The sequence below is a fragment of the Anopheles ziemanni genome, chromosome 3, assembly GCF_943734765.1.
Source record: "Anopheles ziemanni chromosome 3, idAnoZiCoDA_A2_x.2, whole genome shotgun sequence".
In the NCBI taxonomy this organism is placed as follows: Eukaryota; Metazoa; Arthropoda; class Insecta; order Diptera; family Culicidae; genus Anopheles; species Anopheles ziemanni.
The window spans coordinates 94,559,747-94,587,696 of record NC_080706.1 but is presented as its reverse complement, the minus strand read 5'-3'; the positions used below and the strand labels follow the sequence as shown (position 1 = coordinate 94,587,696).

At 44.9% G+C, this 27,950-nt stretch overlaps 2 protein-coding genes across 5 annotated transcripts; both read right to left on the bottom strand.

Moving 5' to 3' along the window:
* Positions 1 to 1,401: 1,401 nt before the first annotated feature.
* On the bottom strand, positions 1,402 to 21,542 carry LOC131287645 (guanine nucleotide-binding protein G(s) subunit alpha). 4 transcript variants are annotated; one of them, XM_058316713.1, is made up of 12 exons: positions 21,404 to 21,542; positions 17,939 to 18,793; positions 4,979 to 5,610; positions 4,725 to 4,886; positions 4,495 to 4,591; positions 4,278 to 4,398; positions 4,005 to 4,133; positions 3,746 to 3,925; positions 3,532 to 3,656; positions 3,367 to 3,440; positions 3,146 to 3,292; positions 1,402 to 3,048 (listed from the first exon to the last, which is right to left on the bottom strand). In XM_058316713.1, the coding sequence occupies exons 3-11, from the start codon at positions 5,093 to 5,095 to the stop codon at positions 3,146 to 3,148; spliced, it is 1,152 nt and encodes a 383-aa protein (XP_058172696.1). In that variant the 5' UTR covers positions 5,096 to 5,610; positions 17,939 to 18,793; positions 21,404 to 21,542; the 3' UTR covers positions 1,402 to 3,048. The 4 variants fall into 4 exon arrangements, with proteins under 4 accessions (XP_058172696.1, XP_058172698.1, XP_058172695.1 ...); XM_058316715.1 differs by lacking the exon at positions 21,404 to 21,542 and adding an exon at positions 21,265 to 21,365; XM_058316712.1 differs by lacking the exon at positions 21,404 to 21,542 and adding an exon at positions 19,735 to 19,840.
* A 473-nt stretch (positions 21,543 to 22,015) lies between these two features.
* Positions 22,016 to 26,449, bottom strand: LOC131289194 (malonate--CoA ligase ACSF3, mitochondrial). Its single transcript, XM_058318402.1, has 3 exons — positions 25,765 to 26,449; positions 23,902 to 23,994; positions 22,016 to 23,834 (listed from the first exon to the last, which is right to left on the bottom strand). The coding sequence occupies exons 1-3, from the start codon at positions 26,228 to 26,230 to the stop codon at positions 22,282 to 22,284; spliced, it is 2,112 nt and encodes a 703-aa protein (XP_058174385.1). The 5' UTR covers positions 26,231 to 26,449; the 3' UTR covers positions 22,016 to 22,281.
* Between the last annotated feature and the right edge of the window lie 1,501 nt (positions 26,450 to 27,950).

Genomic DNA, 27,950 nt, shown 5'->3' with positions numbered 1-27,950 from the left:
GTTCTGTGTGTGTATTTGTTTGTTTTACTTATGTTGCAATGTTTATTAGCTTGTTTATCTTGTTAATTTCGGTTTTAGCTTCATTATGAATTTTTGCATGCTATTCCCCATTTGATTTTATTTTTGCAGTTTTACACTTTTACCGAAACATAAATTTGCACTTTTATATAGCGAAACAAAACTAGGAGATAACATGGAGCATGAAATGAACTTTTTGTTGTTTTGCTTTGAATTGTTCGTACCAAATTAATGAAGCATTTTTCCATCACAAGTGACGAATGTGGTGAATGAAACATTACAAAAGCGTACCATTAGACAGCGAGTCTCGAAGCCTTAACTCCTTCCTAAACTCACGTACACCTCGTGCGCCAAGAAAACTGTCTGCGTTTGGTTACGTGAGTCGATCTTTTTCCTTTTCCTGTGTTGTTCACTACTTTAACATCTATAATAAACACCATTCATTTGCTATCATTTTCGTTCAGATATTGTTTGTTTGTTTGTTTGTTTTTTTCTCTCTCTATACCATCGATAAAGCTATACAAAATTGCCATCTGATTCTGATTGGTTATGTTGGTTCGTGTAGTTTTGTTTGTTTGCAATGTGTTCAGTTAGATGGCTTTTCTAATTGCGCACCCCACACCACCAACCCGAAAATCCGGACTTTTGCCTTCTACCTCGAAACACGATGCTCACATGCCAAGCCATTACAACTGTTTATTAAAGTGACCAGTTGTATGAAGCACGGAAACTTTCATACTTAACGGTTCTTCTCAGAGCTTCATATCTGGACGACGCAAGCTTCCTAGAACGTTTTGATTAGAGATTCAACATATTTCTCAATGGAAAAATGAAATAAAAACAAAATTTTGCGTTAAAACAATAAGGTGCATTTATGATTTGCTCAACGCAGTGCTTGAGCGAGGATGGAATTTGATTTGCACAAAATCAAGTATGCAATATTTTAGATCCCGCTTTTAAGCTAACCAAAAGACATACATCGAATGCGACTTTCTTTGCAGCTCTCTCTCTTCTGTTCTGTTTATCCTTTAAAAGGATTGATTAACATCCGTATCTGTTACCAACTTCCCCTTTGCACTGCACTGGCAAACACGCTATTATGAATAGCCTAAAGAAGTGTGAACTTTTTTTTGTTTCAAAATAATTCTTTACTATTCCTTTGGCTACCGACTGGCGGCCTTTCTCATACCATTTAACTAAATATTTGCCTACGTTAAATTCCATTTAGGGAGTTTCCATCACTTTTTACTTCTTTTTACACAAAATTGGAAATAAAAAGAAAAACCTTTCCGATTGCACACGATCACGAAGCATAACAAAACAATTATGCATAAGGACCCACAACGTAACAGCTCAGTACACATAAAATAACAGCATTTCACGTTTTAAATGAAAGTAAACGAACCGATTACACGTGTTTGACACGATTCGGGGCCATCTTCATCGGCCGGGTCGGGCGCATTTCTGCCTTTGTACATCATTATCCAAACAAGCATTTTTCCCTCTATGTTTTTGCAAAACGTAACAATCAATTCATATCGCTTTTCTGCGGTCCACACGCCGGACTCTGCCGATTTGAACCGATTTAAAATGAGCTATACACAATCTGTGGTCAACGAAAATAAAACATTATTTAAAAACAAAAACAATGACATAATGCTACAACAAATTTTAAAATAATAACGATCCTACTATAATAACTTTACACACACACACACACACACATTGGCCTGCGATCTGCTGATCAGTCTCTCTAAAGCTGCGAGACCCCTTTCTTTCTTTCTAACATAAACAATAGAAATAGAGTCTTATGGCTGATGAAACAGAATTAATACAGAGTTAAGATTTTTGCTGTTTTCGTGGGAATCTTTAAAAGAACTTCGCGTATAAAAAAAATCGTTTAACATATTCATCCCAACAATACCGTTGCGATGCGAAGAACAGTTTTAAAACAGGGGGCGGTATTATAAAACAGGAAGCGAAAATACTGAAATTCTACACACTATATCATCTGCTCGACCATCGGGTTAGTATCCGAACCAGAACCTATTATAACGGATCGTGCAGCCCTCCTGTCTCTGCGTTGCGATCGATCGATAGCTGCAGCGTAAGTCGGTTGTCACTCGATGCTTACGCTCTTTAACTTTTTCTTTTCCCTACATCCGGAAGCTGGTACTGGAAGCTTGAGACACTGATTTGTATAGCTGAATTACATCCGTCTCCTTTCTCAGTAGTTTATTATTCACTGAGAGAAGAATCCTTGGCCGTTTGTTGGTTTACGATCTGTTTTGTTAGTTTACCTCAAGGATGCAGTAATTTTAGCACTACTTTGGGTAAGAGCATAAGCTTACCGCAACCTTCCACCGTCACCAACGATGCCGGTCGCAAGGATAGCGCGAGGTTTTGCGAATCGAACGAGCGATGTTCTACATGCGATGCGCGTTTCTTTCTGTGATCGTAGTAGTCTCCCATGCAACCGGGTTTTCTGCGCTTACTGCGCAAATTTGCGCGTTTTCGACGGCAGTTGTTGATTTCCTTCTTGTCATAGATTCAGCATCGTCGTGGTGATCCACTCTTTGAAGCTACATCCTTGGACAGCATTCACACACACACATACACAATTGCACAACACCACTGCCGAGGTTCACTATAGCTGAGCATGTTTACAGCCGCTTGGTGCACATTTCCCCTATTTCGTTCGTCGTCGTTGTTGTTGCTGTTGTTGTTCTCAGTGTAACGTGTGGTATTTCCCGGTTGTTTACACTTGATTCGTGTAACTTGCATACTGTGTGTACTTGTGTGTATGTTTTGGGTGAGGAGAAGGATTAACGGAGAGGGGGTGAATGTGACGTATGGTGTGTTTTTGTGTTTGCACGTTTCTTTTTTTGTTTTGATTAATTCCTAATCAAATATTTGTTTCTTTTTTTTATAAAATTAGTATAGTTTGGCTAGGTTTGATATTTTTCGCACGATAGACACAACTAAAATGAGACGACCAAGTTGCTGCTGAATCGAAATCATTAAGTATATCTAAAAGAAAAAAAAACACAAGCCGTATTAGTGTCTCATACCCCATACTTCCCAGAGACCCCTGGGTCGGTACTCTTATACACCGGCATTTTCCTACCTATAACAACTCATACTGTCGCAGATGCATCCGCTGAATGATGTCTCGGCAATCATTGAAAACTCTCTTGATGTTTTCTGTATCTACAGCGCAGGTAAAGTGTGGATAGCAGTAGTGTTTGCCATCACCACTCGCTGTCGATATACGCTGGAAGAGAGGGCAAGAAAAAAAGCAATTAAAAACTATCTGCTATCTGCCGACACGGTCTCATCGTAACTTACCAAAAACTCATCCCTTATAAAATATTTCGCCCTAATCACTTCCGGGTCTTCTCCCATCTCGCAAACAGCATCGGCTAAACGTAGGGGTATAAGAGCCACGAAGCGCGTGTTAGTGTTTGCGAAAGAGAACTCAGCAACCAAAGATTCGAGATGCCAAATACGTACCTGGTGTTTGGTAACGATTGAATTCGCCAAAGTAGTCGGAAAGTTTGCTCTTGCCGGCCTTGATCTTCTCCGCCAGTAAGTCTTGCTTGTTTAAAAACAATATGACTGAGATAGTCCGTAACCATCTGTTGTTTTGCCAAGGAAGAAAAACGTCATAGAAACCGGTTAGTACATTGCACAAGATATACAGTTTGCAGCGAGACTTGATACGGACCGATTGTTCCAAATACTTTTAAATAGATCCAACGATTCCCGTAGCCGGTTCTGGGTGGGATCTTCGCGTAGGACCATATTATAACTAGAGCACGCCGTCACGAAGATGATTGCTGTGACATCGTTGAAACATTGGATCCACTTACGTCGCTCGTCGCGCTGCCCGCCGACATCGAACATGCTGCGGAGAGCGGAGAGGATAAATGTGTATATTGATGCCCCACTCGAGATGCAACTCGTACTTGCACTAGGATACTTACTGGAAATTAACTTTATCAACCTGAAACCTAGTTTCGAAAATGCCGGACGTTAGCACACGACATCTCAGGATATCCTGCTCGGTTGGAGTATAGTTAGGCTGTTTGATTTCACTAACACGATCCAGAAAACTGCAACGAAGCGGGCAGAGAGGGAGAGAAAGGGAGGGGTCAAATGTGAGCCGGCTCGCGTGTGATCGTTTGTTTTGCTTCCGAGGGGTTAATGAAGAGTGACACTCGCCGAGTATACACTCTACCGGGGTCTCTATTACTTACTATTTAGCACAATCAATTAATTGATACTCATTCGATCGCTCGTAGGTCTGCTGGACGCCGCGATCTTTCCACAACTCTTCGGTGTGCTCGTAGAACTCCGGAGGATAATTGAAATCCGGACCTGCGGGTGGGATGGGGGAAACGAAGCAAACGAAAACATTTATTAGCTGCTACTTCAAACCTGACCAGTGCGATGCCACTACACTGCTCCCCTTACCGGACGCATAATCTTGAATGTAGTCTACTCGTGCCTGATTTTCCGGTTTCTCTAATTGAATAGGTGGCGTCAACGTGCTCATCGCTCCGGTAATTGTCTGGAATAGTGTGTGAGAACACAAACGTAGAACAATGGGAACAGTGAAACGATGCATCCAAGCGCCAACGGGATTCGATTTGGACTGGAAAAGTGGACACGGGACCGGGTTCACCGGTTCGGCGGATACTCACCAAGATAGCATCGCGAATGTTCTTCTTAATGTCCTCTATCTTCTGTTTCCGCTCGCTATCGGAAAACCCGTTCACGTGCAGTATTCTCATCTGCTTCACGATCGTGGACTTGCCAGACTCACCGGCTCCGAGTAGTAGCAGTCTATGGGTGGCTCTGTACACCTAGAAGAAGGGGAACCAAGAACAAACGGACACAAGTGTTACAACGTCGTTGGACTGCTGACTGGAACATGTTGTTTGGTGGTCCCAGTTACTTGTTTGTCTTTCTGCAGTTGCCGCGTGATGGCATCGCTGCGCCGTTTCTGGCTCTTCGTGTCCTCGGAGCTGTTCGAGTCCGACTGTTTCGATCCGGCCGAGCCGAAGCAACCCATCGCTGACCACGGGGCCCACCAGCAGGTGGCACCACCTTCCGGTGACGTATCGGGAGACTCGGCCCCCCGGGCTTCACCGTTGCGAGCCAGCGTCTAGATGGGGTGCGATGTTTCCCGGGAACCCTCCGTCTCCGTCGTTAATGGTTGGGACCGGTGTGCGTCGTTCGCTATTGGCGCGATCCGTTCGATATCCTGCCACGCTTCCTTCTTCCACCAAGCGAAGACAGAACAGCTCCCCCGGTGATGGCGATGATTCTTTCTGAGTGCGACGTATTTGTTTGTGCTACAGGACAAGATCTATCCTATGTTCATTGGGGAAGTATCCTGCGACTCCCGCCGTTCTCCCGATACACTTTTTCCTCGCAATCCACACTTCTTCCCACGGGTGTTTAGTTTAGTCGGGTTCTCAGCAAATTCAGCTTTACACTCCAGTTCACTCAATCCGGTTCCGACACTCTGAAGTCGGAGTCGTGTACTTGCCCTTAACAGGCAGGCGGGCGGGCGGGCAGAAGGCTCTGAAATGATAAGAGCCAACGAGAGAGAGAGAGAGAGAGTTAGAATTAAAATCACACACTAGCACAGCCCCAGACCCTTCGGTTCGGAAGGGTAGTATTTAAACCACGCACTCTCGGAACCCACCCCTCGCGGTTGGCTCTTCCCTTCTCCTCCGTCACGAGACACGTTCGATAGGCAACACTTGTTAATGAAATGTGTGCGACCCCCGCGTGCGAAGGAGGATCGCACGATGTCGATGTTGAGCAATTTTTTTTTTTGCTTTACTTGATGCTTTCCGCGCCTTTGATACTATACTTTCAGCCCCGCGGCCACCACACTACGCCCCGCTACTGTTGTATGGGGTGTGTGTTGTTCCGACATCAGGCAATCGGCGCATCGATTATGTGATCCGCTGGGAATAGAGCGCCCCCTCCGCAGTCCCAGCTACCTTCCCTCCCACAGGCCGATCGGAAATGCGAAAATGAAAGGTATTTTAATGAAAGGGATGAAATGGGAAGAATGGGAGCTGTGGATGGCCACTGGAGAGTGTGAGAGAGCAGTTTGATGCTATAAATAAAAATATAATCGTTTCTTCCAATTGTGCAGCGGCGTTTGATGAGAGCGGGCCCTAGGCCAACCGGACCGGGAAGAATCCGATGGAAGGGGTAGTTGGGTGAGTGGGTGACTATTGCAGTTCCATCCACGTTTTTATTTATCTCCACCCCCCCCTATAATGTGCGCTAGTAATTAATCGGTTCGCAGAATGTGTGTCAGGTAAGTGCGTATGTGAGTTTCGCCTTAGAAAACACGTCTCACTCGTTAAGATGGAGATTTCTGGGGAAGAAAAATGGCTCCGGTTGGATACATACTCGGTTGGTTGTTGTTTGCAAATGACAAATGTGTTAGATACTACATGTGGCCACAACGGGTCCACTACATTGTCTCTATATTTCCCAATAAACGGGACGCTATATCGCGCCAGGGACCCTAAAATCCCGATCAACAAATCATGTTCGAGTACTTATGAGGGTGGTGTGTTTGTTTGTTTAAAGCACTCCATGATGCACTTCTAGCCGAGAGCCACGAGAGCCGGCCATCGAGTGTTTGAACAGCTACACACCCCCACCCAACCCCCCACCTCCAGTGCACTACTGCTCACGCGGAATTGAACTTCCTAACCCTCAGGTTTTAGTAGTGCAGCAGCCCCCCTCCCCTTTGTTTAGTGTGCCTCCCACCATTCAGCACTCCCTGCCATTTTCCAAACACTTACAGCGTTATTACTACAGGAGGAGTCGCTTTAACTGCCACTGCTGCCTGCTGCTGCTGATAATTATGCAATGTGAGAAAATTTGTTCACCATATTATCAATCGGTGGAGATGGCATGATGTGTCGATGTGTTTGTGTGTGTGTGCGTGTGTGTATGCACGCGTATCTACGATTATCTATCCAGGGTTCCAGCAGCATCCACCACGCACCTTACTTCCGCCCGCATACTCCATACTCCAGATCACGATGCCAATTGCGTTTGGGACGAGTAAAAGCCCATGGTGGTTCTGAACCAAGCCAGCTAGCCAGCTAGCCAACCAGCCAGTCTGTTGTTAAATGATGGTACTGAAAGAAGGCAAATATAACAACCAGCAAATATATATAAATATATATGTAACGCCAGGCGCCTTCTTCTTGTACCGCGTCCTCCGGACCGATCTCCGGAACGAACTATTTTCATCCGGCATTGCAAACATATCGCCACATCGGTGATGATGCAAAAGGTAGGCGCTTTTGTAGCTTCCCCGCCCGCTTCCGAACGTCAGGCGAAACAGAACGTCGATGCGACAACAACGGTAACGTCCACGAGAAGACGTTGGCGATGACGATGATGACGATGATAATGACGCGACGATGGTGGCGATATTCACGGTTAACTGCACCCGTTACAGATATGGGCACTTGCCGAGTGGGTGGTAGCCAAGTAGCCCTAAAACATTGAAGCTTGTGGTATCTCGCAGGACATAATGAGTAAGTGTGGTTTGAAAGCGTAACTAGCCTGGAGTAAGAGGTGGGAAGTTTTGCTTGTTTATCGAATGATTTTAAACCTTCAAAGATTTAAATTTGACTTCCGGATCGACACACGTAGAAGACAAAAGTTGTATGTCTAGGATGCTTTACTGGCAAATGATATTGAAATTATTGGGAGGAAATACAGGGATTTTTAGATGATATCATAACAGTAGCAGTATTTATTATAAATGCAGCACATAATATTCGAACAGCATCGTTTCGTTTTCGAGAGAAAAACCGTCAGAAATTTTTGACAGTTGGTTGAAATTTTGTTTACCTCTCACCAGCAGCCAGGAAAGTGAGGTAAAACTGCAAATTTGGTATGAACAAGGAATTGAGGCGTTCGAAATATGTTCTGGAGGAAGGCTGCGTATAAGGCAGACCAACACACTTAATTTCGGCACTCACGGCGAGCAAAAGGATCCATATCCCATGACTTCACACAGAAGAGCAGATCTCCCACAAGTATGCAAGACATTTTTGTAAACACTTTTTCAACCAACTGTCACAACAATGGCGGAGCAAAAAAATAGCTTTGACCCGACCTGTCTTTTGATTGATCTTGGCTACGATTCTGATTTCAACTGACAAAGTTATAATAAACATGATCGCGTGATAAAATCAACTGATGCTGTTGGAATATCATGTGCTGCAGTTAGAATCATCATGATATCATCTGAAAAACCCTGATGTTACATACTATTCAATTGATCTTTACCAATCCAAAATATGATGTCTAATGTCCAGTGCCAGTCGTATCTTTACTGAAAGCTCAAGCGTTTGTAATGACAACCACCTTCTTGAATCACAAGTTAAAGGTCTAACATTTAACCACTTATAGGTCGATATCTCTAATACCTTCATATCGACTCATCCGAAAATGACGCCCTGCAGGACTTTTTTTGGAATTGAATGCACGCTTGAGTATCTCGGAAGATCATGTCATTTATGAACATCTTTTCCCAAAAACCTGCTTGTAATAATGACGGTTATTTCTGATGAAACGTTTATTTCTTATGATTGGAAGTAGGACATTTTCAACAGCTTGCGGTTTAGCTGGGACATTATTCTTCCAAAAGTGGATAAGAAAAGTGACCCTCAAACCATCGTAAGACACGGAACGCTGGAAGCATCTCGCAGCAACTGTTACCGTGCGTTGTTCAACGATATTCTAATTGGCCGGCCTACCTACACACACAGACTGGGCAGAGCTCTCGGGCGCTGCCGGTGATCATTGATTTGACCTCTTTTGCTTTCGATTGACTTCAGAGCATCGAGCCAACCAGCGGACTGCGGTTCAGTCACGCAAATGCGATCCGACGGATGCCGGCGATGAATGCCAACACCATTTCCTGCGCGGATCGTACCAGACCTTTGGCATAAGAGTCGCACTTGCAGTTCTTTATATTAGACCGGGGGGCACCTCTCGATTCGATGAATTGTGATCAGATGCCGCACCTTTTTCCTGCCTCGATGCCATCGATGATTAATGTAAGTGAACGTGAGGAAGGTGGTTTAACTGAACGTAAGAAAGTAAGTGCGCTGTTTAGTTATTCTTGCATTTTGGCTTATTTGACCTTAGCTGGTGTGTTCCTGGAAAACGCTAATTGCCGTTGGTATAGTTAAGAAAATTCTATCCCCCCTCCCTCTTACTTCCTGCCACTAATAAAGCTACCATAAGCGCCCGATAGTCGCATAGGCAGTGCACGAAGTGGCGTCTAGGACACATAAATTGCCACCTTCCCAACCCCTTTTGGGACAGGTAAAACACATTCCACAGTGACCGGTGGTTACGATTCCTCCTCCCGCTACCTGCCATTCTTCCCTTCTTCACCGTTTGTGTGTGTGTTTTTATTGCGCCTTCGAAGCCGCCATTGCCTGAACCACAACAGCCGAACGGAGAGAGAAGGGCTATTAGCGGCCACATTACCGTTTCTCCCCCGCCGGCCGATCGATGGATGAGTGGGTGAGACGATTGTCAAATGCTTCACCTTCTTGATTAGCATCAATCGATGGTGGCGTCGGTTAAGCGCCCGGCCATCGGGCCACTGTTTTATTGTGTTTTTCTCTCTCGCTCGTCGAACGGGTGGAACATAATTCGGTGGCAATACATTGGCCGCGACATGGAAAGCTGCACTTGCGGTCGGTCGGTCGGGACAGCAAATTGCTTCCTTTCTAACTATGGCGAGAATAATTTCACAACAGCGCGCCATTCGAAACAGGAATGTTTCCTTTCTCCGTGTTGCGAAACAACACAGCCGCGCGGTAAATGCAGCCTGGTCTCGGAATCGGAAAGAATTTCAAAATGAAACCCACACCGAACGACGACTGGAGACAGTTTACGATTCCGAGAGCCGACCGTCTCGGTTGGGACGGACGGAAGGGAACGAGATTCATTGTAAGGCGTCGCGGGACGGTTATGTGACCGGACTGCTTAAGTTGGACCGAAAGCATGCGCGCCGCAAGGAATTACGTGTGCCGCTTGCCACGGCCCTTCCCCAGGAACGACGATGCCAAACGATCGCGAACTGCACGATCAAACTCTCGGCCACATGCAGAAGACTCGGTGGGACGATGCGATTGGCCAGTGGAGGTAATTCCGGTACACTTTCTCGTCCCCAGGGTCGCATTGCATCAACGCGTGGAAATGGGTATTTCCTTTGCAGCAAGGTCCCACACTTCCGTGTTGCAAATGATCATCATTGATAATGTTTAGAAACGAACAATAAGTGGCTTTGAAGGGTCAAAACTGGCAGAGATGCAAGAAATGATAGCACAATCTATGGTTTATTTTTGGAATTACAATAAACATTTCATATATCCATGAATAAAATCCTATTTTAAATTATTCTGACTTTCGAAGAAATTTTTCGAGTAGAGCTTACTATTCAATCGAAATGTTGTCCTATAATTTTTGGTAATTTTAAATTGCTTTAGGTTCTTTTTTATGATTTGTTCTTATTACATTCTTTAGAGACAGAGTTAATTTTTGCAAAGTTTTTTTTTATAATTTAGAATCTAGAAACAAAATGTATCCTAATACCAAATTTATGGTGCAGACTTAAAAATGGAAGGTTTATTAAAAAAAAAACATTTGCTTTATCCATTGAAATTATCAAACATTTCCGTACACTTTTCAAATCCAAATTCGAGCTCAAATCTTAATGATCCTCGAACACAACGGGTACAAAGCACCAGGCAACTCCATCTCATTTTCGTGTATCACGAAGACAAACAGGGGTTTTCCAATTTTTAGAATAAAAACTTATAACCTACATTAGTGAGGTTTCCCGATGGCTAAACTTGCTTCCCTTTGCCAATTTGGTCGTTCGTTAAACAGCTTACATTTTATTTTTCCAACGCACCGCAAAAGGTAACATTAGTATGCTGAGACATCACCCTCCGCAAACCCACCCACACGCATCCACAAATACATAGGTACAAACGCACCACTCGGCTTTCTAGGTCTCATCTTTTCGATGCGCCGCTGAGAAAGTTCCACAATGGACGCGATGGACAACGGTGCACAGTGCGATGGAGAAGCATGTGATGAATTTAAAATGTTGTCCAAACAATCGCGTCGTGGAGCAGTGGAGAGTTTACCCCCCACATGTAGGTGGGGGTGTGGGAGGGCGGGTAGCATACATGAAGACGGTGTCCGACTGAATAAAATGAAATGAAGAAGCCTGAGGCCTTCAGAAGGCAGTGTTGGATGTGGGCGAACCTTCACCATAACCCTATACTGCAACAATTGTCGCAACCCTTGCTACAGACCAACCAGGTGTAAAATCGACCACAAACCTCCTTCCGCTCTTACCCCCACTTAAGGCATCATCTTACGCCACTATTTTCACTAATTGCAGCAATCAATTAGCTTAATCCATCGTTCGTTCGGTTGCATATTTTACATTCTTTCCACACCGTTGGTGCCCGGAAAGTAAGTGACCGAACCTACCGGGTAGGTGGAAAAAAAATGGAGAAATAATTATTTCCATTAAGTTTTGTGTTTGATTGGGTTGGACGAAACCAAATTTGGTCGAAGCTCTTTCTTCTCCTTTCGGTTTCATGATAGATTTATGTATTAGCCTTAGGTTCTTGACACAACGTGCTACACCGAATTAAGGCGAATGAAGTAAAATGTGTATTAGTTTGTGTTGCGATGTTTTTGGAACAAAAAGTATCTATCAGAAAATCACTTAGATTTTTCGACCTCAAAGGTCGAAAGAACGTCAAAATATTCTTTAAAGTTGGGTAATTGGATGAATGATAAGAATTCACGTTCATTTAATAGAGCATTGAAATCGTTGGATGAAAGATTAATTGGTCCTTAACAATTAGAGTTGACAACGTTTGTTTGTTGATCACAAGATCTAGAATGAATTTTTAGAAATTCATCAACGTTGGACAAGAATAGAATGATTTGGTTTCTACACCCTTCCACAACTCAACATAATTTATAAATAACATTAGAACCATTGATAGCCTTGTTAGAAACATACGCTCGACGATCAGTTCGAGAAATGCTTGAGTCCATCCCGAGTCCATGAATTAAAAAATTAATTCAATTTTTTAAGATTTATTTCGACTCATCTGTGATTAAAATGATTCAGAAAGATTTGGCTCACAAGCAAGGATGGTGGCATCCTAATTTTTGTTAGTAGTATGATCTACGATAATTGATTCCTTCCCACATAATAAAGACTCGGATCACTGAGAGTGAGACAAATCATTCTGAGTTAATTTCAAGCATTGAGTCTCCATTCCAACTCACTCACTCTGACTGAAGTGACTCACTGTACTGATTCGTTATTCTCAACACTAGAGCCGGTTTTGGAAAAGTCCTCGTTACTGCGAAACGATCTCAAACTTATTGACAAATTTTAGAACAATTGCCTTAAAGCGGTAATGTTTGAAGCGGGAGAAGAGTCGAATCCAGCCGAGCCATACCAACAAACTGTTGCTCTCGAGAGTACTTTGGGACGCTACCGTAGGAGTAGTACCCATTCCGGTACGCTTAACTCGGGGAAAGTTTCGCTCGAAAACGGGAAAACCGGAGACCGCTGCGAAGATCGGCAAGAAATACATTACGCTTACACGCGCAAATGGAAAGAGTCGCGAGTTGCTACCAATCCATTTGCCTCCTCCCGGAGTTGATTGATCCATTCATTCATGGTGACGGTTTTTCTTTATGCCATTTTTCCGGCCCCGTTTTCCAACCGACCGCCGCCTCCTAACGTAGACAAAAACCCAAAAATAAACAGCACCCTGCCTGCAAGACAACCATCCCCCACTACCCCTCCCCCTGGCCATGTACTCTTCTCCCCACCCCCACCCCCCCTGCGCCGGGTGGTGTTTTTCTGCCGTTACGTCACCAAATTTCAGCCGATGACGACCGAACAACACGACACAACGCCCGATATGCCCGAGACACCTAGAGAGATAATTTTTATCGTCACCATACCTCTCCCTGCAAGTGGCCCCCCCGGTTCGCCTCATCTTCACCACACCCTCCCCCCACCGAAGCAGAGGATACCCTTCTTCTTCTTCTCCTCCGGGGTCCATTGCTCCTTTGACCTTCCCAGATGATGATTGCGTTCGTACGTACATTGTACGTTGCGCGTGGGTTGGTGAACCCCATCGCTTCCAGAGTTTCCACTGGATCCCTCCCTCTCTCTCTCTCTCTCTCTCCCCTCCCCCCCCCCCCCCTTCAGTGGGGGGCGGGGGTTGGAATATTTGGTTACAAAACGCAAAGGCCAGCCGCAGCAGCAGCAGCAGTGCCGGCGGCGTGTTCTGGAGTTAGTCACGCAACACCAAAGGATGGATTTTAACCTTTTCTTGCCAACAGTGTAATCCACAGTGAGTGAGCGAGAGAAAAACTGTGTGTGTGTGTGTGTGTGTGTGAGAAAGAGAGCAAGGCAAAAAGGCCAACATAGAGCCCGAGCAGATGTTGTTTCAGGGCTTATTTTATCCAACGCCGGAATCCGCAAAGCCCCCGTAATCGGAAAAACGGTGGATAAGGATCAAGGGAAGCATAGAGACATAGACACGGCCAGATAAAGAGATAGCGCGCGCTGTGTCCGCCGGAAGCGAGACGGGACGCCACCGGTGGGGGGAAAAGTATGAGGAAAAACAGCGTGGGAAAGCGCTACGCTCGATCGTGGTGGGGTTTCGGACGGTTCGGTTTTTCATTCCCGGTACCTTTTTGGCCAACATTATTTGTCAACGCTTTTGGACGTGAAACATTTATTGATGAAATTTGGCTTCATGATATGTCCGATCGTATGTATGTTGACATACAATTGTAATATTTCTCATTAGCTGAAAATGCCGCATCCACGACCCGACAAACGTTCTCTTATCGTCATCCGCAGCAGCGTGACCGTGTCCGAGCGCCACCAGGGCGAGACACGAAAAACAACCTTTGATTAGTCATCATCACATATTATATTCCACGCTGATGGCCAGCAACACCTGACTTTGAGTCTGTCTGTATGACTGTTTGTGTTCATCTGCTGGTCCGACATCCGTGTCGTTCTACAATCTGGAACGCCTGGAAAAAGGCCAGACAAAACGCTTGTTCTGCCTTATCATTCGATGCAACGACGGGGGGGCTGAGGGGAGGAGAAGTGAGCAAAAGAAGGTCATCTTGTCGCTTTCAACGACACTTTCGATTTCACAATCCGTTGATGCCGCTCTGCTTGGGTTAACAGTCGGTTTTGTTTTGCCGAATTAGAGTAATTTTTAGTTATCTTTATTCGAACACAAAGGTAATTAACAACCGCTCCAATAAACAACAAATGTACTTCCGAAACCTGTCACAAGCAGTCAGTTGCAACCGGAAATTATTTATGATCTCCGCTGCTAATTAAATTGACACGTGAATGAATCATCCGTCCACCTTCTCCCTGAGGACTCATCGCACTTAAAAACCTCGTTCGATGAATCATTACCAAATCTGTGGCTCGCTGTAAAGTGGATGGATGGTTTGCGTTTTATAACAGTCCTGCCAGGCGGGCTCGGAAGGCACCAACAAGAAAGCAGGAATTGCCACCAACCGGGCAAGTGGATGAAGAAAATCGACATAAATACTCCCTCCTGCCCGCATCGATTTTGTTTGCCGTTGAACCGGAGAAAGGATTTCTGTTACGCGTATTAAAGTGGACACAACCTCGGAAGCGCCTCCCCCCCCCCCCCCTGGCCACCATTTGTCCTCCAACCAAAAAGGGTGGCTCTCTTTGTGTGGCACCGGCCGTCCGTGGTGTGATTGCCTTTTCGAAACCCCGAGTCTATTTTTGGACAGCGTGGTAAATAAAGAATGAAGGATAAAAGAAAGCGCTGCCTCCCCCAAAGCGCACCACTTCCATTATCCAAATTTCGTTTGGTCTCGGCCTCCAAAACTCCTTCCAAGAATAAAAGGACTGTAACATTGTGAAACAATGGAGGGAGACTTTTTTAAACACCGAAACGCTTTAAAAATATATCCCACGGTGTCCTCGAACGCCAACGATGTCGATGTCGGGAATTGTAAGTTAATTTACCATCTTTAAGTGGAGCTTTTTGTTCCCCGCACTTATTTAAAGTAAAAGGAAAACAAAAATCTTCAAACGGAGAACCTATACACACGGTGGAAAATCCACACCCACGGTGGAGACTCAAGTAGTATGTCCCGATGTGCTCGTGAAAAATAGAGGCACATTTTTAAGGGAGTACACACACACACATTTCCCACTGGTCACACGCCGGAGCAGACCGGAGAGCTGACCGGACCCCCGACGGTGAGTATCTGGTTTCCCAGACAAGAAGTTGTTGCAACTTTTCTCTTACATATCTCATCGCTCACGGCTGAGGAACCCGAACCGAACACGCACTCTTCGAAGCACCTCAGCACAGGAACTTCCCTGCCAGAAGAAGAGAGCAGGTCGAGCGGGATTGTGCCCAGCATTTTCTTCGGCCTGGAGCAACAACACACAACTTAGAAACCATTCTGGCAGGTTGTTGGATGACACGGGATATTAGATGTCACTTTCAACAACGGCGCAAACATATGCACGATTGAACTGGAAACTGGAAAATGAATCGATAGTTAATACTCACAAGTGATAGTGAAGTTACCAAACCGCCAACACGTGCGATCGAATCAAACACCGGGCGCCTCCATGTGCCACAACCATGCCATAAAAAGGACGACCAATGACTTATTTGCATTTGGTTTTTACCTTTGAAGTTATGTTAGCTTTACTCTTCATTTTTTCCTTACTTGTAGAGCAACAATAATTCTTGTAGTTTAATATATTTCACAAATTATTTTACCTTTTTTACCTTTCATAATAATAGTTAAAACAATAATTTTTTTTTTAAATCGAAACCCTAGGTTTGGTAAGGTCAAATAATTTGGATTAAATTAATTACAATTGTACAAATTGTAAGTATCTCTTCAAACCAAACATAATATTAGCAGTGTTTAGTGTTTTCCACGCTCAAGCCCAAACACTAGACTAGATAGTCGCAACAGTGGACGCAATTTATCGCGTTCAACGATGGAGATGCCGTGTTTCTTATCCCACGACGAACGTACATTTGTTGCCGTGGGTGGCACATAAACACACAAACCGCTCCCAATACACACACATAGACACAGCCAAATACACTTGAATCTTAGTAAGCGTGTATTGAAATCTGGTGGTGTGTTGTGTTTGCCTATTATCGAGACAGAAGCAGCAGCAGCAGCAGGCAAGCAAAGCAAGCACTTTGGTTGTGCATTCTCGGAGGCATAAATCTTGGGCCTGTTCTTCGCTGATCTCAACGCTCCGAAACGTGAGATATCGGAACACAGCAGTACACGGAGCGTCAAGCGTCCCCCGATGGTTGCTAGAGAGCGGCAGCAGTTCAACAACTTGCCGAGAGTGAAACCAAATTCCCTCTAAATTCATATCACCGCGCAACTAATCTTGCTCACCAAACAGTGTGTTTCCATCCAATGCTTGGTTCCGGACCAAAGAATCATAGGTTCACAAATTCGATGTGAACCCTCAAAGTCTGATGTCTCGGAGGACCCACATTCTGGAGGGAGTTATCCTAGTTTCTTCGACCATCACATGCTTCTCGCGGTTGGAAAAACAGAGAAGTAGCCGATCGCTTGAACGGAAGTGGAAATGAATGCTGAAAATACTACCATTCTGAGAATGGCAAGTTTAGAACAACTCTGAGTTTTGAAAGTTAAAAGGAGCAAAAGGCAAGACCAGAGAGCGGGAGAAAGAGAGGACGAAAAGAGTAGAGAAAGAGAGTGATAATTTAGAAAAATGGAGCATACTTGTCATAGAACAACGAAATAGGGGCAATATTTTTCAACAGCAACTACCTGTCAAGCACTTGCAGGGAAATTTTCTACATGTTTTTAACTTATTCTACACTGCTGTTGGTTCCTGTTATCCTTAATGCAACATACTCCAAAGGACTCCCAAACACCAATTGATGGTCTTATCACCAGGTTTACAGTAAATTGCTGGAATATACACAGAGAGAACACGGTAATCAAGTACCATCGTGTGGAAAGTGTGAGAATCGTCAGCAAATTAAATTTACTCCATTCGAATCCAGGAGAGTTGATGGCGAGAGCCTCCTAGGATGTGGTCTACTCAGAAAAGACTCGATCTACAGGCAGTAACACATGCCCAAGCACACCAATTGCCCGGTACAGAGTACCCTAGTCTCATCAACCACATCCCGAGTAAAGGTCGAGGCGTGCCGAATATTCCCGTTTACAAGAACCAAATCGCCTTCGGCCCGCAGAAAGAATTTGGAACGAGAATTTTCCTCGCAGAGGCCACTACAACAGGAGGATTTAGAAGGTCAACGAACGAGCTGCACCCTTTTCTCTTCCTTGCTATCTTTCTCCACATGCTTTCTCTTTTTCTTCGCTTCCATTTTCTTCTCTTTCTCTAAACATTCCTTGGCTCTCACATCCTGTAAAGGATGGCAGCCCACGGGCAGCATTGGTATTCTCTGTTGGTCCTACAACCTATGTGCAGCACCCTCCAAAAGGGCGCCCTCCATCTGTCGGGCAATGCTTGGAGGCAGGTGAATGGAAAAGCAGCAATAATTTTCCCTTTTCATTGTCTAATGTTTCGTTATGTTTCGTTCGGCGAAAAGAATCACGCAATGGGGAATAAATTCGGTATTCATAATACCGGAGGGAGGAACAGCTCCGACAGAGAGTGTTTTGTAACTGAAAATCGAACGAACCGTCGATAAGGGTGGTTTTTGGTGACATTAACGTACCTACTACCTACCTATTGTGGTTTCAGGTTGCTTTGACGGTTCACCATTAAAGCTGCAACAACTGCTGGTGTAGTTTTTGGCTGATGTAGAGTTTTGTTGTTTGTGAGGTATGTATCTGCAAGCGGTGGCGGAACAATCTGGCAAACACAACGAGCAAAGCAGCAGAAGTCACACTTGTGCTACTTGGTGCTTGGTTTCGATTGGTTTTGGATAGCGCAAATTACACACGATGTCACGATTCGCCTGTTTTCTTTTCTTGCTTTCTTTATTCTTTCTCGTGATGTTAATCAAACACACTGATGAATAAAACCTTCATCGGGACACCAAATCACTAAACAGTGGTACACGACACTCACAAAAAACACAACCCGTCCGGCACAGACAGAGAGGCGACCGCTCGTTGAAAACGATGCAGATGATGATGATGATCGCCACTCCTGGTCACAAGATCGCGTCAAGAAGGTCCCCCCACTTCTCGACGAAACATACACCACACTTTTATCTTTTCCAGCCTACTTGTGAGCCAGTTTTCCACCACTTTTCACGAGGCTGGTGCTAGGCGAGCGGTCTGGTTACTGCGATCCAGCGACTTGATGTTTCCTTTGCGCTTTTCGTGATATTTCACGTCACACCAGGTCACTTGGCACACTTTTCTCTCCAGCCAGTTACTGCTGAATTGCTATTGATTTCTGCTACTGTTGCGGGTGCTTACGGGGATGATGGTTTTATGGTTTTGTATTTATTCCGGCGCCGAACCTTATAACTCTATTTTTCTTATTTTTCTTGTCGCGATTACGAAGACACCACACAGCTGAGCACGACGTTTATTTATTTTTTTTCTTTACCACACACAAAACGCACAAACACTAGAAGTGAAAAGAAAACAAAACATTAAAAAATTAACAATAAAAGAAAATTGTACATACACACACACACATACACAAGGCCGTCTCCAATAGATTCAGCAGGCCATGCGACAAAGAGGTTGTCACTAAACCCAACGACTAAAAGAAAATATGATTTGTCTGCGCCTCCATCATAACTCTGCACCCGAAATTAACGTATGAGCCATTTTTATTTCCTTCACCCCCACCCCAAACCGTTGCAATTCCACCCCCGTCGTAAGCATCAACTTCTTTTTGAAAAATTCTTTTTTACTTAATTTACTGCAATATTTATTCCCAAATACTCAGGAAGAAGGAACACTGGTTGAACGAGGAATACACCTGCTGTTCTCGGGTTGACATTTATACCACCCAATCGCTCTCTCTCTCACTCTCATTCTCTCTTTTTCATTGGTTTTTTCGCTCTCTCTCTCTCTCTCTCTCGCTTTCATCCCCCTCGGGAGACCGACAAGGCCCCCACACGCACAACACTCTGATGTGTGTGCTGATGACGGCGAGAAAAGCTGTAGATTATTACATAGCTTTATTTGCTAAAGGAAACTTTTTCTTCGATTCCGTCCGTAAATGGACGTGATGGAAACGTCCTGGAGGAACGAACCGCGGACGAACACTACACAATAGTCGGTTAGTAGTGGCTCCTTTCGCATCCTTTCGGTTGCACTGTGATTTTTCATCCACCCGCCGATGTCTCACTAACAACCCTCCACCCCCTTCGAGGTCTCCCATGTGTTGGAGTAGTTCTGTATGTGTGTGCGAGCTCTGGAGGCCCTTTTTCGCTGTTTCAAATCCTGTATTCCCGGGGAGCAGGCAGGGCACAGCAACAACCACCACCCTCCGCTTTTCACGCGAATCCCTCCCCATTTTACTCACTGACACTTGGAACCTTGTTTTTTCGGGCTCACTTTGTAATTTCCTGCTCCATCATTGCTCTCGCCCCCCGGAGCTGCGGAGGAGGTTGTGCAACGCCGATTTTTTTTTCCAATTTTATCTTCCTCCTGCCTGATTCTAGTATTCCGGGTGCACCTAGTGTACACTACTGGCGGACACACGGGCGCTGCTGCGAACTGGGGCTGCTGGCTGTCGCGATTAGACTGTATGTGGGGGGGTTGTTACTTAGCAAAATGGTTCCGAGACTCTCGCCTCTCGCGCGCGCGGACTCACGACGGAATCTCACATCCACCACTACCATGCTGACTACGGTGGAGCTGCTAGCTGCGCTTTGCTGGTCAGATCTGTATCTCTTCTCAGCTCGTATCAACCGCGTTTCTTCTTCTCCTACTCCTACTATCATGCACACACATCGGGGGTTTGGAGGACACACTTTTCGATTCTTATCGAACGCGCCGTGGCGGTAACGACGGGAACACACCGACGGTGGCAACGGCGGCAGCGGCGGGATGATATTCACCGCACACACCACACAAACCTCCCCCAGAGCCCGCCCGGCCATCGTGGTCGTCATCGTCGCCGTCGTCAATAAAGGCTCGAAGGTGAAAAAGTAAAGAGTCGCCCCAGCGCTTACGCTTTTGGATAACCATTTTCGCTACCTTCCAAAAACGAAAAAAAAGACCATTTTTTCGCCTCATCGATGTCCGCCAGACACACAGACACACACTCGCACACACGCCGCGGCACACAAGTGCACAGATGTTCACGCACGCTTCTGCTGTTGCTACCTTTCGGAAACGGGGCAGACACACGGATCACAAAGTCCGTGTTTGTCCGAAAGGTTAACGTTTCGACCGATCTCGAACGGAGCGAAGGAAAAACATTTCTGCACTTCCGTTCCACCCCGCAAGCGAGGGACTGCGGCTCCTTTTCGCCTTGCTCCCTGAACCTACCCCACCGCGAATCGAACCGAATCTGACCTTTCCGGACAGGGGCAAGTGAAAACTCAATTGAGATTAATGTACGTCTACTTTGCTGATGGAAAAAAATCAACCACGACGTCTGGTGCCTACTTCCGTGACCACTTTACTCAGAGCACAAAAAGGCTCCAATTGCATCCTCGTCGGTCGTGCGGGTCGATTCGATGGTAACAGGAACAAGAAAATATGCGCCACCTTAGGTGTGCAAACAATACACACGGGAAAGTCAGTAGCGATTTGGGCAGGCAAATGAAATTCTCCGCCGACGGATTTTTCGTTTCCACCCTTTTTCCCGTTCACAAACGTTTTGCTATCTTACTTAGTACCACCACATTGCTACTACCACGTCTACTAAGGCTACTCTCTCGCTGCTGCTGCTGCTTCACGCGAGCAAAGGACCACCGTCTGGTTCGAAGAGAGAGAGATCACGCGACACACACCGAATTCTGAACTGGCACTTCGTGAATTCTGCGAGAAAATTTTGATCGGCGTCTCGAAAGACCAAGATGATGGTCATCGATTTGCATTCCCTCTCTCTATCGCTCCCCCATCACACATACGCACCCCCCCGCGCAACCCATTTCTCTCCTGCTGCAAGCACTACATCATACAGTGATCCTCTGCCCCGCTGCAGATTTTTCTCCTCTTTCCGTCCCGGACACACGAACAACAATGGCTACTGTGCACAACGATTGTGGCCAACCTGACGATGGAGTTGAATTGACACACGGAATAAAAGCTGCGGTAACGAAAAAAACCCGTTCGTAGTGCGGATAACGCAGAAGAACGATTTTCAACAAACACACTCGACCGAATTGACGAGATTGACAATTTGTCTACTGCTGCGAAACGCTCTGTTTTGCGATGCTCACTGCGATCGGTTTACACCTCTCTCCAATGACTTTTCAAGCGTCATGCGATTGTCGCAAGTGGGGTTTTATGCGTGAACTGTGTGTGTGACTGACCAACACATACAACGCCGTGCTGTGATTGGCTCCGCCGAAACGGTAACCTTATGAAGGTTTTGTACTTTTCAAGGTCATCTAATCGGTAATCACATCGAAATCGAGGTTGCTTAATCGGTAAGTTTTTGACATTACGAACTTAACGTTTAAGTTTTGTTCCAAGATGCCTACAACTAATATTCGGGTTTTCCAAGGAAAACATTTCATTTCGTAGTCGGAAAAATCGCCGGATGTTTCGAAAGAAAGTCTAGACAATCTCCAAAACTTAATTTTAACGAAGTTACTATTGACCGTCATACTGATAAAGTTAGTAAATTTCGGATACTATTTGCTCGGAAAAATCCTCTACATTTCAAGTTTTCATTGACACCTTGCTGTCTAAATTGTTATTAGGTCAACTTATAACGAACATTCTTGTTATTCCGGGTTGTTCCGTAAGCAAACGAAATATAAAAAGGTTTGCTTCCGTCAAGTTATGTAAGTCCAATCGGATGGTTTTTTTTCTGTTTGTTTGGAGCTATAGACTAGCACTAGGTACTGGCTGCCTACTTAGAATTATCTCGATTATTGATATAAATACGTTTCTGTGCGCATCTTAATGTCCTGCAGCTGTAGCTTACGGTTTAACTTCATCTTTTTGTTCGGCTACCGGCGTCGTCGTAGTTGTTTGGGTACCATATAATCGATCGATCAGTTCTTTCTTGTTGATTTTACCCATTGCATTCCGGGGAATTTCTTCCACTACCTTGACCTCTTTCGGCACTGCTTGCTTTGGCAGCTTCTGCTCTAGCCACACGAGTAGTTTCGGAATGCTGAATTCTTCCGGCGTTACCTGCTCCCGAAGGCTTACTACTGCAACCACTCGCTGGCCCCAGGTTTCATCGGGAAGGCCCAACACGGCAACGTCACTCGTGTCCGGATGTTCATGCAGGGCTGTCTCGATTTCCAGTGCAGACAGCTTAAACCCACCTGATTTAATGATGTCCACCGACGTGCGGCCCAAAATGCGAATCGTTCCATTTTCATACTGGGCCGTATCACCCGTCCGGAACCATCCTTCGGAGTCGAATTCGGCGGCGGTTTCTTGTGGTTTACCCCAGTACTCACGGAACACTGAAGGTCCTTTGATGTACAGTTGACCTGCTACAGAGTCCTTCGGCGCATCGGATGGGGGAACATTGTCACCGGTGTCCTTGTTCCAGAAACCTTCGTTTTCCTTACCCTCCAATGTCAATTGCCGACCGGATTCTGGCTCAACAATGCGAACGCTAACGCCAGGCAAAGGCATTCCCACGCAGCCCTGCTTCCGACTGCGCTGCTCGGAGTCCTGTACGTACGGGTTTGAAATGGCCATACCAATCTCTGTCATTCCGTACCGTTCAAGTAACTTGTGACCGGTTATTTCGTGCCAGCGATCGAATATATTACCCGGAAGTGGCGCCGACCCGGACACCATCAACCGGATCTTGTTTCGGCAATGTGTCTTCACGTAGTCACGCATGCGCGCATTTGCTCCAAAAACACTGTCGTACTCGCGTATCAACAATCCGTACATCGTCGGTACTCCCATTAATATGTTCACGCGCTCTTTTGTGGTCATATTCACGTTTAGCAGGTAGCTCCACACGCTGCTACTGTCGAACTTCGGCAGCATGACGCATTTTGCACCGGCCGCCAGCGGAAGATTAAGTGCATTGATCGTTCCGTGCACGTGATTTAGGGGAAGCGCATGCAAAACCGAATCCGTGGACGTTACCTGCCATGCGTGCGATAGGCAGCTTAGCTGGGCGTCCAAATTGGCGTAGCTAAGTACCACTCCCTTCGGTTTACCGGTCGTACCGGAGGTGTACAGTATAAGCGCGTTTGCGTCGCGGTAAAACTCCCCATTGAGGGCACTCTCCACCACGAGCAAATCGTTAAGCTGCAGCACATTTTCTCGGCTAGGATCTAAGTATGAAATGCCTCCCATCGAGGGATCTGAACCCGTATTGTTCGCTGCAGGACTGGTGATCAAATCATGGCTCACCACCAGAAAAGGCTTTTGCAGTTTTGCTGCCAGCGGCTCGGCGAGGGGCAGAAACTCTGGTGTAGTCAGCAGGAGTGATGCATCCGAATCTTTTATGTAATACTCAAGAAGGTCGGCCGGGTATTTGGCGTTCAACGGTACGGCTACAGGAAGAGAAACGCGGGAATGATAATTACACCAATCACCCACAAACCCAGAACTCATACTCACCAATCTGTCCCGAGAACCAACATGCCCACTGGCTTACAACGTATGTAATGTTGTTCGGACATAAGAATGCCACGCGGGATTGGGATGCACTTCCTGTTTAAAATACACAAAATCAGAATTAACCAATCAAAAATCGTGAGATTTTTAAATGAATTATCTAATCGCGAATTAAATCACAGCACCAAAATCCGTGCACCTCGGCATCTCACAGTAAGAAATTCGCAAGAATAAACCCAGACTAAAGTATTTCGTTTATTGCCAATTAGTGTCATGGCGTGAAAAATATAACAGCGATTTTGCAAATATCGTCACGGGTGATTCCTATGTTTTAATTTATTAGACCACCCCAAATAAGAACAGGAATAACCCAAACATAACGTCCGGTCATTTTTTGTCCTGATCTTTTCTTAAAAAACTAAAAGATTAGGTTGTGAATATTTTTCTTAGATTTTTCCTGTTTCCATATAAAAGCATAAAAACCAGTAGATCTTTTGGACAGCTTCCATAATTTGTTTCTTGTTAATGATAACAACGTAAATCACATTAGATTACGTTCTGACGGTTCACTTCCCATTGCTCGATTTGACTGGCGCCTTTCCATCTCGTTGCTTTCGCTGCTCATTAATCGGCATCAACAGCAAAACGATCGACATGCCAAACCAGTAATTTCTACTATCGTTTTAAACATAGCCGCTTCATACCACCCACACCGACCCAGGTACGGATTAGTCCTTTGAATGATTCGGTCTATTTCTGTCTCCTCTACAAAAGAGCGTCTTACTACAGTGTGTCACGAGGCAGAGCATCAGCCCTATGGTGGAGTGGCAGAATGTTATCGCTAAATCGAGGTTCAGATTGCGAGAAAATAACAAACAGTTTGCACCGGTGAACCGATCCGACTGTTTACAAACCACTTTTCGCTCCTACAATTAGAACAAACACCGACCCGAGGTGCCGATGGCCGGTACGGCGTCATTCAAGTTGTCTATACCGGGTGACATTTTTTTCCCATTTGGGACGAGTCGGAAAGCCAAATGATATTTCTGTTCCAGAACACTCATGCTTCAGCAAGTTTAGGAAGGGTTTCTACAAAAAATAACACCGAAATACGATAGCAATGAACAGGTATTATGTTTAAACCCCCTCTTGATGTGGATCTGATACGAACAAAATATCCGACAGTGTCAAGCGTTGCTGAATATTCTTTTAATTCCAGCCATTCGAAAGCAAGCTGATCAAATAAAATCAGACAAAAAGGCAATAACAAATGCAGTGATCTGCATTCAAACAAGCGCCTCAAGTGCCTACGTCCGGCATTTTTAAGGTTCAAGGATAAGGTATCGAGTTCAGAGAATGTCGGCGTTGGAAGCACGTGAAAGATACAAACAACAGAAACCCGTTAAGATCTGAGTTTTTTGCTCACTGAATTATGCGAAGACGGACATCGCGATGCTAAATTGCGTCGCAATTTTGAGATTTTTTTCTTCGTTTGAAAAAACGGTACACATATATCAGTGGGCACACTGACATATATCATTCGCTTTCTACCGGAGATGACATCTCCCCCACTCCTTCGAAGAAGAGAAAAACATGAATACGCCGGAAACTAAATTTGTGCTGCATATTATGCCGGAGACCTGTTTTTGGTGCGCTAAGCCCCTTTTACTGGCGCCAACCGAGCGACCAGTTCAATGTCGGTCGACTGCGTACCCTGACCTTGGCGCTCGGTTGGCTGTCCAACTTAAGAAAACGGAGACAAAAACAGCAACGCATTCAAGCATTTCCTTTTATGTAGCCCCCTTGGTTGCATCATGTTTTCCCAGTGATGAGTGACGACATGCCGTGCTTGTGTATAGAACTTACCACATTGTTTTGATATCTGAACGGCAAGTCGTTTGACGGCTTCGTACAGCTGTATAAAACTGAAATCGCCTACTTGATCCCGAACAGCCGCTTTTTCGCCATAAAGTAGCGCACGCTTAAATGGAGGAACGATCAATTTGCGTGCCTGCTCCTGATCGTACAATTTCGTTAGTCGCTTTAGTAGATCTGCATGGACGGCTTCCGGATCGGATGGTGGGCGGTCACCGTCGTCGAATGCTACCGGTTTGCGGTTGTCTGCCTGTGTGGAAAAGTTTTTGCTACAGATCGGCCCGCCGGTAAAGCTACTTAGCCTGGCATGTTGTGTTCTTAGCTGTAGAGAGTATTGCCTCATCCATGAAGCTCCCATACGGGGAACGATGCACGCATTCGATAAACCTATCGAGGATCCAAGGGTGCCGGCGGAGGCTAACTCCAGGCAGCTTCGGGCTAGAATGAATTTCGTCATTTGTTTCGCAGGCTTCTTTTTCTGTTTTTTCGAACTTTGCAGCCTCTGGTGCAGAGGGGCGAGTGTGAAATCGGTGTGCCCCTTGTAAGTGCACTTATTTTCGCAGCTTTTCCGAATCCGCGGACGTTCCGACGCGACGTGCGACTAACAGTTTTTCACTTTCACACCACTGTCTAGCATTAGTGAATGCCGTGTAAATCCGTTTTTGAAGCAGCTTCGAGAATTACACTACTTGTGCAGTTGTTTTTTCGGCGCACTTCTACAAACAGGAAGATTCGTTTCGTTCGCAAGTTCAGAGCTGACTAGATTGACCAACCAAAATCACAATGCAGCATACGGCAGTTTTCAACGAAAACATAACGTGACATGAGGTTGTTCTTGGACCGTTTGTTTTCGCAGCCGATTGTCAAATTCCTTGACAGATCTGTTTTGTGAATAGGTAAGGTAAATAGAATGTACTTAAACTTTACTCACCTTATGTACTATGGTACTATGCGGTCGACACATTATTCTATTTGTTGGTAGTTGGGAATTTGATTTGCCCAAAACACATTGATTTCTTTAAAATAAACGAGAATTTCTTTCCATCAATTTACAGAAATACAAGTGAAGTGTGAGTGTTCGGTTTCTTTTTCTTTGTTGCATATCCAATGCCCGTAATGCTTCGTGATGGATATTTGTCGCAATGCTTTTCAATCATTACTTGTTTGATACTAACGAATGCCGTTATCCATCGACAACGGCATTTACATCGTATTAGTATGATTCTGGTGTAGTTATGAAGGGTTTTGACGCATGGATAGAATGTACATTTGCGCAGTTATACTCCTTCTTATCAGCTCCTACTAGCGATTTCTTCCTGCGTCATGAATGTAATTTAAATTTTGAAGAAAACTATACACATAATACCTACGCGCTAACTGTCTGCCACATGTTTAGTCACATAGTTCTTTGAAAGACAACAAAAATCTTTATTTTATTATTTTACGGCCTCAAGTTGAATGGGTCAAATTAAGTTAATCGTTAAGAATCATATTTCCACTATTAAACATAAATAAACATCAGAGCTCGCTCAAATAAATAAAATAGGAATTTATGCTAACAAACGAAAGATTTAAGAAAAATAATGGCGATTGTAAATTTGTAACATAGTGGTATCTCATTTCATTTTCATTAAAGCGAATAAAAATGTGAAGCACTTCAGTTAAAACGTGTTCGATATACTAGGAGCTTCCTCTAGGCGCAGGGATGGGTATACTAAGAACAGCATGGAAATCGACATAAATAAAGTAAATTTTAATTAGAACTGTTCATAAAGTGTTGCTCTTCGCTCGGATCAATTTTGTAGCTCCTTAATACCTAATTCCTTCATTTCTTGCGTACTACTTACTATTCACGACATTCTGATCACGACTGCTGATTCTGATGTTGGTGCAATAAGTTAGTAGTCAACCGTACGAAAGATAGTGTGAATGTATGCATGTTTGTAGGTATGTTTTAAGTGATTTGTGATCCGTATTTTGAACGTACATAACTACCATCTCCACACAGCATCAGGCGTGGTTGCTCTAACGTAACCAGACCATTCTAAGTTTTGCGCGGAAAATCGAAATTTTCTGCATTTTCGTGTTTTTCTCTTCTTTCGTAATGCGCCCCGTAATTATACAATATGTAACAAATGCAGTATTAATCTGCATTGGAAATACTAAATATTGTCCTC